The 16,256-nt window shown below is 50.4% G+C and overlaps 1 protein-coding gene across 7 annotated transcripts in view; it reads left to right on the plus strand.

Annotated features, from left to right (window-relative positions):
* RUNX1 (RUNX family transcription factor 1) overlaps window positions 1-16,256 on the plus strand; it is a 520,192-nt gene that overhangs the window by 367,999 nt on the left and 135,937 nt on the right. For 5 of the 7 annotated variants that reach the window (XM_085621323.1, XM_085621319.1, XM_085621321.1 and 2 more), the window contains one exon: window positions 14,397-14,644. In XM_085621323.1, the coding sequence (XP_085477449.1) occupies window positions 14,453-14,644 (192 nt within the window). In that variant the 5' untranslated portion in view covers window positions 14,397-14,452. Of the gene's footprint in view, window positions 1-13,173; window positions 14,645-16,256 lie in introns of those variants that run through there. The other 2 variants (XM_085621325.1, XM_085621322.1) reach the window with 2 other exon arrangements.

Below are 16,256 nucleotides of genomic sequence, written 5' to 3' on the forward strand. Positions count from 1 at the left end.
ATATGTTGTTCGGCTGTCAAGATTCTCCCCTCCATCCTGGGCCATCTGTCATCGAGAGATTGGAGTTTAGCATTGGTTTCTTCCATGTAAGGGCGTAAAGCTCTAATTTCCTCCAATAAAACATCCATTGAAACTAAAGGTGGTGGCTTAGTAGGAGATGGAGGATCTTATATTAGTTTTTTAGTGGAGGACTTACCATCTGTGAATGGTGGAATAGCTGTAGTAGAGGAGGAATGTGCACTGTGAGTCACAGAAGAACAGTGCTCCTCCATCTCCAAATGCACTATATGATGAGGAAAATAGGAAATAAGCTTATGAGTGGAGCCAGAAGAATAATTGGAAGGCATTTCAGATAAATGTCTCTGTCTGCCCGTGTAAATAAATAGCTGTAAGCGCTGTAGTTTTCAATTTATATCTGCACGTAGAGCTGTGCGTGACGCTGTTTGGAGGGAAGGACTGTAGAAGATACGATATTTTTTATATGTAACAAAAATAAGCCTATTACCCTATACAGAGAAAAGATGCTGCAAATTGACAGAGTTAGTCAAAAATGGTGTATGGCAAGAGATGTACATGCTGTGGCAAATTGGTGTGAAGAACTGTTAGTAGACGTTTCCTGAGCAGCCTGCTCGGTCTGCCTCAGCGCTCCGACATTACCACCCGAGCAAAATAGCGGCCGCTTATCAGGAGGAATGCACAGTATGAAGAACAGTCATAACGCAGATTTCCTTACGCCACAGAATTGTGGAAAACAATGCTCTGGATGTTCACATTGCCGTCGGGAGAAAGTATTGCAAGCGGCAGGAGGGACGATCCGCTGCTGTGATGACAAAGGCCCCGCCATCCTCTGGAGAGCTACACGAATGCCACCATCTTCCGTGGGCATCAGGCTATGCCCGTTTTCCCTCTAGACGTACCTGAACCCCATCACAGAGGAGGAGCCCCAAAAGAAAAACTCACACACTACTGTCCACTAGCTATTGACCACACCTTGCGAAGTGATCAAAGATGACTCATCTCATGACGGGGAGGCCTTAGAGACTTGATGCTCATAAGGTCGAGACTGGTTGATCTAGATTTGAGGTTTCCTTCACAGCATGAGTTGTGTTTAGGATTAGTATTAATGCAGCATAAAGTGTGATGGAAACAATGTCTCAAAATCATCTCATGCGCCTCCTTCCTGATATGAAATGTCTTGTTTCATACTGTCTCACTTATTCAATGCTTTATCGTAAATGAAATCGCTAGTATGTGTTCTTTCCTCTTGCTCTGTCTAGCAGGATGTCTCAGCACCCAGCAGAACACTGTGGAGATAGCACGATGGCATAAATCCAACTCAAATGTCTTCTCATGGTGACATCAACATCACTCAATTCCAAGTCAACGTCCTATAGGACTGGTTAGAAAGGACACTGCCTGGGCATCCAGCAAAGTGCAGATATGCCATATAGTTAGCCAACATACAACAGCACATGCAACCAAAACACAGCACACATGATCACATCCACCATGACGTATTAGGAATAACATGTCACACACACCCAAGAGTGTACAAATATTCCACATCTCCATTTGATTACAACAACACTAACTACTTTCTTTCAGCTCCACCTGTGGCAAGGCTTCTAAAAAAATTAAGGAAACTCATAAATCTTTCTTGCTACAGAAATCCTTTTTTTGTTTTTAAAGGAAACATAGGTATTTTTGCAGCAACGCTCCCTACATAAAAACAAAACACATCATAAATATAACACAATATATAGACTAAGCACCCTACACTTATAGCACAGCTCTGATTAGGCACCGTAGGCCAGTAGTAGAGTATCATGCCTCCCCAACATCACTACTATCAGCAGTTAATGCATTTGCATAACAGCATGCCAGTCAATGGTCAAGTACAATACAACAGCACAATCAAAAATGCACCACTGGCATCACAACTCATCATTTCAGCCACCCTCTGATGTATGTCAGGGTCCTCAAAATCAGAATGAGATGCTCCAGATCTTGATGTTGTTCTGAGGCCTCACTAATGTGCGCCATAAAAATATGTATAACAGGGGTGTATCCAAACATCATCTATAATGGCCACCTAACAAGGAGGCTCCACACCTCAGCCCGCTACAATCCTTCATATTCCGATGAAGCGGCAGCCGGCTGTGCGCAAGACTCCTTTTCTTCATTGTGCCTTATACTTGGCATGACGGTAAGGCCAGAGCTTTAAGTGGGATGAAAAAACTGTGGGTCTCTCAATGGGGCGTGGCCAACATAATTAAGGGCGTGGCTTGAAAACACTTAAGCTAAAAATCTGTGCTTAGCATAGTGTGACCCCAAACTGGTATGTTGCTGCTTCTGTCATTCCACCCAGATATATATTACAACAAGTAACATTACACCTACAACAAGCCAGGACTATAAGCTTTGTCAATGGTTGTTAGTTGCATAAGATAAATAAGCAACAACTCCGGCTTTGTTGTACAGAATATTGAAAATGGATTCGTTATTGTTGGAGAGGTTGTGGCCTAACTGCTAGAGCTGCCAACTTTGGAGCCGTAGTCGTTGCTTATTTATCTTATGCAACTAACAACCATTGACAAAGTCTCAGCATCTGCTCACCATCCTGTGATTTGGGGCAAATCGCTAATCCCAGTGCATACCAAAAATAATATGAAGGATGTCTTTGGGTAATGTAACTGTTACCTATGTAAAGCGCTCCAATACCTTTGGGTCAAGTTCGTGCAAAATACAATTGCTGAAACATTAAGAGTATGAACTCCCGCAGGATTAACACTATTTTTCACCCTGAGGGTGAGGGCAAAAATTGGAGAACCCGCTAGGGACCGGTCTCAGCACCTGCTTTTTAGAACTGCTGGTGCTCAGCACCAGAAGGACCCAGCCCATTAACATCCCTGGGTAACGCCATATCCTGGGTATTCATACTTCCCCTGGGTCTATCATCCACTTAGGTCCTACGCCTTGATGCCCTCCTCCCAAATCTGCATGGATCCCCATCTTTTGGATGCCCCGTGGATGGGAGGGTTCCTGGAGGATCAGACGAGTGCCCTGGGGTTAGTTACCCATTGGGCGGGTTCCCATCTGACGACTGGTGCTCGCTTGGCGGACCAGGAGGCATGGCTTGGCGCATGGTTGCGGCCTGCGGGGCCTGCGTGGTAGCCTAATGTGTAGAGAGTTCCAACTTCTGAGGACTCTTCGTCCACTGAGAAGGGAAGCAATTCAGATACAGATGGAAGTATCTGCCTGAGGACACACAGCTGGGGCAATATTATGGAAAGAGCCTCTGGGGTGCAATGGGAATGTGTTTCCAGTTTCTGCTCCCTGGGCACTTTGGTATCACAGAAAGGGCTGCAGATGCTGGTGTACCCCCTTCTGTAATACAGATCATGCCAGTGCGATGTGAAGAGGGCATGACATCATTTGCATGGAGGGTGGCCCCATGCAGATGGGGAAATACTTTCCCTCTTTGCCCGTTCCATTTTATGGACGTTGGCACAGAGAAAAAGGAGCTGTGAAGGGATGCTCTGCATATGCCCCACATCGGGAGCCGCACTGTCAGTGTACCTCCCCAAGGGACGCCGTGAATGTGGGTCAAATATACATGCCAGAGCCTTCACCAGGAGCCCACTGCAACTTGCACTACCCATGCCCTGCCAACACTTCTAATGACTCTACCAACACAACTACAAAGCATCACACTCCTACAAGTGTGACAATTCAGACTATTGCAGTCCCCAGAGCTATAAGAATGGCTTGGCCGGCAGGTATCAGCCATTTTTAATGTGTATTTTTAATTCATATAAAACTGTTGGTGTGCTCATCTGTAAATCAGACAGACAGCGCCACCATGTGGCACACTGTCATATGCGCTGGTGTTGACAAATAAGTGCCAATGCTCAGCACCGGAAACCACCGGCTCAAATTAAGAACTGATGTGGCTTCATGTACCCCCTCCAGACACCCCTCTGCAGGCTGGTGCAGGCAGTGCAGTCGCCCACCTTTGAGAGACCGGCCACGCTGCCATTTGAAAAATTAAAGAACCAATGACGGCTTCAAAACTGCCAACCTGTCTGCCATTAATGACATACCCCAGGGCAGGCAGGAGCAGTGCCCTAACTACAGGGTGCACAGGCCAGGCCTGTGCCCAGCACATCGAGCTAAAGGTGCACAGCGACACAGATAGAGGCAATGCCCCCACACATAACAAACAGAGGCCCTAAGCATACTACAGGCCCTGACAGCACCTGTCTAGTTAGAAAAGGCATCGCAACACAAGTGTGATGACAAGTGGTATGTGTGGGCTGACAAACAGTGCGACAGCACGCGTCTGGTGGAAGAACAGTGATGGGTCGTCGCCTGGTAACGTAGAGCACCTACCTGCAAATTTACATGAAGGCAGCACCACACAACCATTGGAAGGCAAACAGCACAGCAGAGCAGTGGTGCCTGTGTGAAGACAGTCTGGGGTACCTGTCTGATACAAACAGCACAGCACTGTCCACCTGGTGACAAACAGAGCAGTGGTACCTGTCTAATGACAAACAGTCTGGGGGTACCTGTCTGATACAAACAGCACAGCACTGCCCACCTGGTGACAAACAGAGCAGCGTTACCTGTCTAATGACAAACAGCCTGGGGGTACCTGTCTGATACAAACAGCACAGCTTCAGCTGCCTGATGATGATGAAGAGAAAGAGCGCATCTTTCTATTAACAAACACCACCAACGCCCCTGGTAAACATGGCACCATAGGGCTGCATGCGTGCACCTGTCTGATGATAAACAGGTCGGCGTCACCTATCTTATAACTAATGACAATCCGGTGCCTGTCTGGTGACGAGCATCGTGGTGCTACGCTTCTGATGACAAACAGCTCTACAGCATTTGTGCTGATGGCAAGCGACATGAAAGCGCCTGCCTGATGAGAACCAGTGTAGAGGCGCTTTCCTGTTGAGGCAAAGCATGACGACGCCGTGATTTGCATACCTGCAGCACCTGCTTGCTGACAAGCGGCAGGGAAGCGCGTGTCTGAATACTAAGAGCCCTGTAGCGCTGCCTGCTGCCTCGCAGCACCCGACACCTGCATGGTTACAAACAGCAATGCATCAAGACGGGCACCGACGCTGGCATGGGGAAAGCGCCAGAGAAGGGACGCCGTGCCTGCAGAAATATACAGGCGATAAGATGCACAATTTCAGCTTAGAGGGAGAAAGGGTTTGTGTCAGCCAGGGTCACTTTATTTTTTTAAACATTATTTCTAACGATCCGTTTTTAATTTTGTACCAAAAAGGTAAACCGCCTCTCTCCTCAGTCCGTCCGTTTCAAACGGCTGGAGAATCCAGTCAGAGTGTGGCGTTGTAATTCCCGCAAAAACGGAGCAATGTATTGTATTTAAATATAAAACTGTATGTTTCATTCTAGTGGCGAACGGGCGGGTTCTGCGGCCGATACCCCCCGTCCCCCCTCCATCAGACACGAGTCTACGGGCTCCGAGGCTTGTCGCGTTCGTCAAACGAACTTTTTCAAAGCAGGTAACAAGTCTCCTTTCCGAACATTGCCCTTAAATTACAACAGATTGACACCCAAACCTGCACATCGATCATCTATAGGACAAAGCACGTGCAGTGCACACGGCACCGCACATCGGCGCGCGCAGAAACGGCCAAACTTCACTCGTCTTTCTTAATATTAATTTGGTTCATTTCTCACCGGCTTTAATAAATTCGTTCCTAAATAAATTCGTTGTAGTTTTTTAAGGCGTTTGGGCGGGTCGAAAGCTGCTATTTTATCAGATATGTGGGTGCAGAAAACTGCAGATTTATTTGTACCATGAAAACTAAATAAAAAACAAATACCAAAATTCCCAAAAAGTGCTGATAAAAAAAATATTTTGGGATGATTTTCGAGGTCCTTCCGTCGGGGAGAGGGTGGGGCCGCCAGTTTCCGGTGCGGGATAACTAATTAGTATGTGTGATTCAATCGAATCGAACACCTCTTACAATCGACCCGCTTTTGTGTTTCTTTTTTATTATTATTCAGGGTGTGAAACGTATTCCCTCAGGCTTAGTGCGACACCTTTTTTTCGCCAAGGTGTTTACAGCTTGGTAGGGATCACACATTATTGAAAAATATATTTGTTTTAGATGAAAAGCCAATGTGTGTACCTTTCCACGAAGACCAAGGTGTTTTCCCTTAATTTCTTATAGCTGGGAAGGGGGCGGTTGGACCTCATGCTCCCCTTTTCCTATATGATGATTTCTCGGTTTTAACAGTTACCAGCCGGGTCCGACAGGATAGCTCGGCGACCTGAGCACGTATTCATTCCATTTGGCTATTCTAGCTAACCAGTTACAACTGGTTACTACTGGTTCCATTTAGATCAGGATTTTTGGGACTACATAAAAAGGCAGAATAAATGCAATTTTTTAGAAATAAATAGTGACGTTAGGCAACAGACACCATTAGAATCCGTTATATCGTTGTAATGTAACCGGTACCTACTGGAGTGAGTGTGCAAATGCCCTACATGCTTCACCCATGCCAGTCAGACACGAGATACCATCAATATCTAGAAACCGGAATGGTTGCCTAGAGTCCTTGCAGGACAGGCGCCGCCGTTCATCCTTTCGAGGTTGATACTATGGAGGGGTGGGGGGGGTCTCTTGGGTAATTGTATCGCGCGGTATTTAGAAAGCTTCTGAGCGGCTGCCTGGCGCTCAGTAAGACGCGTCTGTGCGTGTGGCGTGGACCGTTCTGTACATCAACCCCCGCGGCCCCGAGACAAACATTAACCCTGCCGGGCATCAGATGCCACATCTCATAGCGACGCCCCCCGCTGCGGCTACCGAGAGGGGCCCAGGATCCTGGGGTCCACTAACCGTTCTGTGCATGAAATGACATCTATACGAGTGGTACTTCGGCCTCTGGTCACACCCTGAAACACATGGTGCATCTATGCACACAGCTCCCTCCCAGACCACCCCCCATGTTGAGCTGATGGTTTTCGGGTGCCTCTTGCAGGGCGTGTCCACGAGTGTTCGCCGCGGGTGCAAAAAGTGTGGGACGGCATTGAAAACTGGCTGTAAAACACCCCCAAACCCAGAGAACGATGGGGGGCTAGGAACGCACAGCCATCTTCCGGTCCGCGGACCATACACATCAGAGCCAAGTTCTGCCTTAGTGTGCACACACATTAGGTGCACCAGGGCACACCACACTTCACAAGTACGGCCTACCCTTGGCATACCTGCGCCTTGGATTACGTTGCACTGTATTGTGCTGTGGAGCACTGTCTCACATTGTGATGTGTTGTGGTGCATTGCGTTTTTGCGTAGGCTGTTGCATTGCATAGTATGTTTTTGTTGTATTTGTTTTACCATTGAGTGTGTTGTATCGCATTGCATTTAGTGGATTGCAGTGTGTCAAAGCGCATTGGCTTGTTTTGCGTTCAGTTGCACAGCACAGCCTTATTTTGCCTCGTTTATTGTACTGCAGTGTACAGTTTCATATTGTACTGTTGCGTCTTGCGTTGTGTTGCATTCAGTTGTGTGTGGTTTTTGCTCGTGGTTGTGCTATACATTAGTGCATTGCGTTGTCTTGTTTCTTACAGATGTATTTTGATCATATTCCACTTATGATCGCATTTCAGTGTAGCCGGCGGGGGCGTGGCTAACATTGGTGCAGCAGGTGCAGCGGCACCGGGGTCCAGGACACACTGCTGTATTTCACTACCCAGCAGCAGTCCGGGGCCCCTTTTCCGTGCTTTCGCCGGGGCCCAGGGCAGCAGCACTGGTAGCGGGGTTGCACTACTTTGTTTTGCCGTGCGCGGCAGTATATTGCATTTATTACTTAGTTGGGAGTTTATTGAATTGTGATCTATTGGATGCACACGAAGCTATTCTCTCAGGGCGCAAGTGACGACGACCACTCCTGTCAGCAGGAGCTACAGCGCCCCCTCCTGGCTGATACCAAAGGGAGACGAGTCTGGGCGCATCTGCCACCTGTCGGCTTCGGGGAGTCTCTGCATCTAATCTATGCGTGCACAACCCCCAAAAAGATCCTATGCGTACACGGTGTGCGGCGGGACATGGGCAAGAAGGCATGACAAAGAAGGCATGGCGTAACAAAGGCCCCTAAGCCCCTGTAGGGTAGAGGGGACAGCGCTTCAGGGCCCCCCTATGCCTTTCAAGGAGGCCCCATTCAGCCCAAGGCCAAGGCATATCTGTAGGATATGGGAGACTATTCTGGGGCCCTTCTTCACATTCTGCAAGGGGTCCCCGCCATTCCCCGTTACACTGGACGTACTCACTTGGTTCGAACGCGTATGGGCGTTTGTCCGGCCTTATCAGGGGAGACTTAAGAAAACCCTCTGCAGATCTGGCGAACACCACTCCTCGTCACTTGTTGGCGGCAACACACATTTGTACACCCATGCCCCACACTTTTCAGTCCATCGAAGCGCTTTACACAAGACTTGTTTTTGCAGCACGAACAACTCAAAACTAAAGCGCTATCTTCCAAACTGCCTTGCGGGGTGTGACTAAGGCCGAATTACCGAGGCACGACAGTTGTGGGGAGTGGATGAACATCTTAACAACATAGCTGCGCGGACTGCAGTCACCTCACCCGGCCGGGACAGGCCGAGGCCTCGGGTCTCTCGAGTTCAAGTGCAGCCTGCCCTGCCGCCGGCTGGGACCTGCGGCCCTGTGGCCGTCTCACCGGGCAGCTGCAGACAGATGCTATCAGCGACCTCCAGCACCAGCGCCTGGCAGCGAACGAGCAGCAGCGGCTCGAGGTCTCTTGGCGCCCCCGCGTGGTACTGTAGGGAATCGACATCACAGAACAGAAATTTTATAGATCATTCGCGGATCTCGGTTTTAAAACCCTTCATATCTCGTGTCTCAATAAAACCTAATCAACAAAAACCCTTTAAAATGCCTTTGATCAAACATATTTTATATTATATAGATCGTTTGATCAGAAAGGTCCTCTGTATTTAAGGAACAGACTCAACCATTATCTTCAAATTAACATCGAACACTTTTAAGTTCCTGCCAGTCCCCAAGTTTCACAAAGCGGGCCGGGGGAGGGGGGCAGATGGGGGAGATCCTTTTCTCACCTTACATCTAATCTTTGAAACTCTCTTCCCTTTCATTTATAACTGGCCCCTCCGAATGCACCTTTAAAAGAAAATAAAGGCCTTTCTATTTTAATTAACTTTTGATCCTTCGACCCTTCATCTTGTAGCACCAGTTGGTTGGTACGCCACAAGCGCCACGAAGCTTCCTTGGAAGTAGCTGTGCGCCGTACAAACTGGAAGGTGGGTATTATTATGTGCATGACTAGGATAGAGTCCAGCGAAGACACGCGGACATTACGTCATGAAAAAGAGGCACGTTTGGTGATTAGAGCCGTCAGTGTGTCTTCAGTGCATGGGGTGATACACAACAGGAGAAATGAAAGTGTTATGAGATATGGGGCTATTTTCACCCAAACTGCACAAAGAAATTTGATTCGCGGGCTTAGGGTGTGTGCTTGTGCTCCCTGACTACTTATGAAAGAATGAATGCCCTGCCAGCTGAGGAGTGAGCATGACCTGAGGGTGGGCGCGCGGTCAGAGCCGTAGCTTCCATTGGTGCGTGCAGCAGGTGCAGTGGCTCCGGGACCAGACGTTCTCAGGCGCCCACTGAACCTGGACAATCTTTGTATTTTATGATTCCAACTGCAGCCAGGGCCCCCGTGTCCTTCCTCGCAATCGGGCCCGTGACACTGGTTGCGCTGCTGCGGCATACAGTGGCAGGCTGAGGGCAGAGCGCGCAGTGGCAAGCAGAAGGCGGGGGTACTGCCACAGGGTAAGAATAGGCAGGAATACTGGCAGGAGCTTGTTGGGTGAGTGAACTGGCAAGACCAATGCAAGGCAATACAAGACACCGCGGTGCAGTATGAAACGGTGACCCGTGGGAGTGCTGAGGACTAGCGGCACACGGGCAGGCTGAGGGGCGCGTTTGCACTCTCAGTCTGGGGTGGCGCCCTCTCGGACAGAGGATTGGCGAGTGGAGAGCACTGACAGGCCGATGGGTGAGTAGAGTTGATGGGTGAGTAGCGTGCTCTGGCAGGCTGATGGGTGAGTGGAGGGCACTGACAGGCCGATGGGTGAATAGCGTGCACTGGCAGGCTGATGGGTGAGTGGAGGGCACTGGCAGACAGGATGATGGGTGAGTGGAGGGCATTGGCAGACAGGATGATGGGTGAGTGGAGTGGAGTGCACTGGCAGACAGAGGATGATGGGTGAGTGGAGGGCACTGGCAGACAGAGGATGATGGGTGAGTGGAGTGGAGTGCACTGGCAGACAGGCTGATGGGTGAGTGGAGGGCACTGGCAGACAGGATGATGGGTGAGTGGAGTGGAGTGCACTGGCAGACAGAGGATGATGGGTGAGTGGAGGGCACTGGCAGACAGGATGATGGGCGAGTGGGTTGGGGTGCACTGGAAGACAGAGGATGATGGGTGAGTGGAGGGCACTGGCAGACAGAGGATGATGGGTGAGTGGGGGGCACTGGCAGACAGAGGATGATGGGTGAGTGGAGGGCACTGGCAGACAGGATGATGGGCGAGTGGAGTGAGGTGCACTGGAAGACAGAGGATGATGGGTGAGTGGAGGGCACTGGCAGACAGAGGATGATGGGTGAGTGGGGTGCACTGGCAGACAGAGGATGGTGGGTGAGTGGAGGGCACTGGCAGACAGAGGATGATGGGTGAGTGGAGTGCACTGGCAGACAGAGGATGATGGGTGAGTGGAGTGGAGTGCACCGGCAGACAGAGGATGATGGGTGAGTGGAGTGGAGTGCACTGGCAGACAGAGGATGATGGGTGAGTGGAGGGCACTGGCAGACAGAGGATGATGGGTGAGTGGAGTGGAGTGCACTGGCAGACAGAGGATGATGGGTGAGTGGAGTGCACTGGCAGACAGGATGATGGGTGAGTGGAGTGCACTCGCAGACAGAGGATGGGTGAGTGGAGTGGAGTGCACTGGCAGACAGAGGATGATGGGTGAGTGGAGTGCACTGGCAGACAGGATGATGGGTCAGTGGAGTGCATTGGCAGACAGGATGATGGGTGAGTGGAGTGCACTCGCAGACAGAGGATGGGTGAGTGGAGTGGAGTGCACTGGCAGACAGGATGATGGGTGAGTGGAGTGCACTCGCAGACAGAGGATGGGTGAGTGGAGTGGAGTGCTCTGGCAGACAGAGGATGATGGGTGAGTGGAGGGCACTGGCAGACAGGATAATGGGTGAGTGGAGTGCACTGGCACAGGATGGGTGAGTGGAGTGGACTGGCAGGCGGAAATCTGGGCTGTGCACCGGCAGGCCGGTGAATGAGTACATTTGCAGGCAGAGGGCGGGAGTGTGAACAAACAAGCCGAGGTGGGTGACTGCACTGGCAGGTCGAGGGTAGGGCACTAGCAGGTTGTGGGTGGGGGAGTCCACTAGAAGACAGGGTGGATGAGTGCCAGTGGTGGTACACTGGCGGGCTGAAAGTGGGTGGCTTCACTGGCAGACTAACGGTGGCGCACTGGCAGTTTGAGGATGGGCGAGTGCACTGGCGGGTTGATGGTGGGTGAGGGCACGGACAGGCTGAGGGTGTACCAGCAAGTGCAGTGGCAGGCTGAAGGTAGTATATACATTGGTGCTGTTGGTGGGCACGCCATGGGTAGACGCAGGATGTCAGTGGCAGGCGGAGGGTGGGTGCTCTCATTGGCATAGCAGGCTGTCAGTGGCAGGAAGAGGCGGGATCCTCCCTCCAGTGCTCGAGCTCTCTGTGTGTCTCTGTGTGAGGAGGGGAGGGAGGGGGGTGGGGGGGGGGGGTGCAGCCGAATTCTTGCGGTTACATTTCCTGGAAGTTTAACCGGTCGTGACATTCAGGCCCTGGTCTGCCCCCGCCTCCCACGGGCGGTCTGTGGCTTTATAGACAACAAAACACGACGTGAGGAGAAAAACGCGCCACTGAAGAAAATAAAACAGGTCGCTGGAGACTGGATGAGTCAAAATGGAGCACACGGGCCGCCTGGGAACCGCAGCGCCTGTCTTCTGGTCATAGTTAACGAGGCACTTTGGGGGGTGCTGAGGGGGGCCAACAGAGGCAGAAGGGAGCGGGGGTAGGCCTAGTGCTGCACGTTGTGATTACATGTTTAACAGAGCACACAGCAGTCGGTGATTAGTCACACAGTGAGGGGGGAGGGGGCTGAGACGCGGACCACGACTTCTGAGTGAATGGCGCAGCTCTTCGGACTGCACACCCACTCATTCTCTGTGTAGCGCTACAAAACCCTTCCATACACCCTTGACAGGCACATGACTCTGCTCCCTAAGGGAAGGAAAAAAGTGACAATTTCCTCGCAACTCCTCAACACCACGCAGCTTATCCCGTGCCCCACTGCCAACAAGTGCAGAACTTCACCACGAGCAAAGGCCTGCGAGCACCGAAAACTTTAAGCAGTCACCACGTGCCCCCGTAAACACACAGGACATATTCTCTCTGCCCCCCCCCCCCCCCGGAGTTTCAATATAAACTTCTAATTCTGTACACCTCTCCCAACCCAGAACTTCCTCATCTGTAAGTCACCAACACCTGCTAACCACCAACATCAGAAAGCACATCAAAAACACAAATATATGTCCTCACCAAAACACTTCTTCGCCACTCCTTCACATGGGTCACAAAACAGTTTATGACGGGGACACCAAAAACAAGGCAATCTATTCCATATAAAATGAAATATGGGTGTTGCTAACTTATGGGTGGGTGTGCATATAGCGCCCAGTTTTCAAAACGTTGGTGACAAGCACTTTCCACAACTAATCAGTGGTAAGCGGAACGCTGGCATAAATTCCACCCCGGCTTCCTCCCGTGCCCAGCCCCCGAGCTCCCAGGACTCCATCGGCCTCCCCCGGGCTCCCTCGGTCTGGCAGCGGCAGCACATGCTCGCTGCGGCCGGCGCCCTCCCCGCGGCTGCCGCTCGCACAGTAGCCCGTGCGTCTTAGCCAGCAGCAGCCGCCGCCGCCTGGCCCCGCCCCGGTACCTACAGAGCGCGCTGATTGGCCAGCGCCCCCTCCCATGCAAATGAGCCAGCAGCCGGCATTCCTCCAGCAGCTTGAGTGTAAAAGCGCCCTGGCTCCCAGGCATCCCATTCATACGGCGAGCGGGCGCAGGGCAGGAGCGGGGCTCCCCAGGTCTGCGGCCAACCCGAACCACCGCACTGCCCGCAGCCCGGCCCCCAGGGTACCACAGCCCCCGCCCTCCCCCTCGTGGACAGCGGCCGGCTGAACCTCTCAAGGGCTGGACCCCTGAACTACCCCAAGCAGCTCTCACACCTCACCGCAGCCCGACACCACAGCACGCCCCACCGCGGGCCGAAACAACAGCACGCCCCACCTGCTGTGGCCGAATCTTCAGCAAGATTGCAAAACCCAGCGTGACTCACCAGGCAGGCGCTCTGCTGTTCCTTATAGAGTGTGTGCTCTGCTGAAAACCACAGGGCAGCCGCGGGACTACCCAGAACCTCATCTGCCGAAGCCTGCTGCGCTCTGGAACCGCAGCCTGAGAATTCTTGTCCTTTGTTAACCCTCTTTCAAGTTTCTTATTTTTTTTTTACTATGCACTGGGATTGATTTTCCTTTTTTTCGTCATGCACTCCCTTAAACTACTGAAGCTGATGTTCAAAGTTTAATTCAAGTCCTGCCCAGAAGGTGTTTCCGGTTCTGTTGTGTCTCCGTCTCTGTGGAGCCCGCAGCCCTCCAGGGCGCGCTGTAACTCGCTGGCCCCCGGATACCCTGGGCTGCTTGCTGCCCCGCAGCGTCGTTCATCACCCAGGCAGGCCTCACTGCCGAGAAACGGGAACAGGGCGGCCTCGAGGCCAATGTATTCTATGCTGTACTGGGACCTTAGACAAATAACCTGACAGGAAACTCAACAGCTTCATTTTTTTATCAACAATATTCATTTTTAGGTAGAACCATACTTTTTCTTTCCTCAAAAAAACAATACAGATTAACCCAGAGTATGTTGACTCTGAAGACAGCTTTGAAACCACCAAAAACTGAACTTTAAAGACAATTAACAGAGAAATACTGTTCTTCTCGTCCTATTGCCTTTTGGATTTGCAAGTGATTACTCAAGTAAACTGGTATTTGTCTTGACTTCTGTAGTGATTTTCGAGTTCACTTCTTAGGTTTTTGATATTTTGCTTCACAAATCCTGTGTACATATGTGGACCTTTTAGCAAGTTGAACGCCTTGTTTCTTGCCAATTTTTTTTGCTTGCCCTTTCACATTTTGGGGATCTTTGACTGAAAAAAAGGCCTGTTGTGATGCGTATCCCCGTAGATACCAGCACCAGCCGCCGCTTCACGCCGCCCTCCGCCACCCTGACCCCGGGCAAGATGACTGAGTCGCTGACCCTGGACAACACCAGCGCCGCCCTGGCGGGCAAGATGAGGACTGCCGACCGCAGCATGGTGGAGGTGCTGGCCGACCACCCCGGTGAGCTGGTGAGAACCGACAGCCCAAACTTCCTCTGCTCGGTGCTGCCCACCCACTGGAGGTGCAACAAAACGCTGCCCATCGCCTTCAAGGTAGGCCATGTTTTTTCTAAGTGTGGGTGCAGAATGGTTTGCCTGTGGGGTTCAGTGCTATAAACTAGACTAAAATGACCTCTGTCTTGTTCTGAGCTGACATGGGTGATATTTAATTCCACATCTCTTGGCCTCAAGTTATGGCATGTGAAAGAATGGCGGGGAGGCGTCCGCTCTTCTGTTTCAACCTCTAGCACCCCAAAATGATTGACTGTGACGAGGAGAAACTACAGCAGAAACAATTACCCTATTTTAGAAAAATTCTACAACCAACACCTCTCACATTGTCCAACTACTAAGAGATTGAGAACTCAAAGGTTCAAGTGCTGTAAAAAAATGCAATCAAATAATAAAAACGTGCTGTGCCTTCAGGGTATAGGGGAGCACTTACAAGATGGTTGAAGAAACATTTCATGCAGAGTCACTCAAAGTTGATATTACAGTAGGGGTAGATGGGGCACTCGGGGCCGGAATGAGAATCCAAAGCAAACAAGACAACTTTGTCAGACCAACCCCCATACGGTACATAGCGAGCGAGCCTGACCAGTACACAGGTTTTTGGGGAGGTTCTCCCCCAAGAAAATTTGGGGCAAAAGGGCAACATTGGTGCCTTCTACAACACATTTTTCATTATATATTTAATTGTATTAGTTTTTAAAGCATTGTAAATGATGACCTTACAGTGTCCCAGGATACAGCTGTCTTTATTGGGGGTTCTTCAATGATTCTCTCACTATCACCCCTCGACAGTGCCTCTCACCTCTCCATAGCGCCTCTCTCACATGTATTTCATTTTTTGTATAGTGCTCTCATACCGGTGTCAGAGCATTTTACATCACACACACATACAGAGACAATGAATCCATATGTATGTAAAGCAGTGTATAGAAAATGTTACTTAACAGAAAGGGAAATACAAGGTGTAGGATTCGCCTGTCATCCATACTGGTAGGCATTTGCTAAGCGTGCTTGGTCTGGGGAAGCACAAACTCAGGGTTCGGAACATAACTCAGTGGTTACGGTTGACTTTACCAAGAAGAATTAATTTTTACCCATTTTAGCAAAATTAGCATAAAGAAAGACTGGGACAAAATAACAACTTTCTAACCTAGATTACAATTTTAACATATGACTGCACAGTAACAAACTGATCTCTGTGACAAGAGCACTAACCCACCGAGCTATGCATATCAAATACTGTTCTGTAATCTACACAGTACACACTCTATGCAGCAGGCATAGTAACCCTCTGCACTACCTCAGATGAGTCAAAACTACCACTAGACAAACCTTCGATCAGCAGGTACCCGTTGGTTATACAAGGAACTCTCAGTGCTTTTAAAACTGCTGCACTGCTAAAATAAAAACTGCCCCCCAGGAAAAAAAACTGCCCCCGCCCCAGCCTTCCAGGGAAACCCGATGGTCAGTACGGGCTTGGGGGCACTGAGAGTTGCCCCTTTCCCTTAACTCTGTGAAAGGCCTGAGATATATCTCTGTGTGAACAACCACGCTGAAAACAACCCCCTAACTCCAGAGAGGATTTACATCTGGAGACCTTACAATACATCAGAGGCAGGAAATGTGTGTTTTTTCTAACCTAATATCCATGAAC

The sequence above is a fragment of the Triturus cristatus genome, chromosome 8 (assembly GCF_964204655.1).
Source record: "Triturus cristatus chromosome 8, aTriCri1.1, whole genome shotgun sequence".
Classification (NCBI taxonomy): Eukaryota; Metazoa; Chordata; class Amphibia; order Caudata; family Salamandridae; genus Triturus; species Triturus cristatus.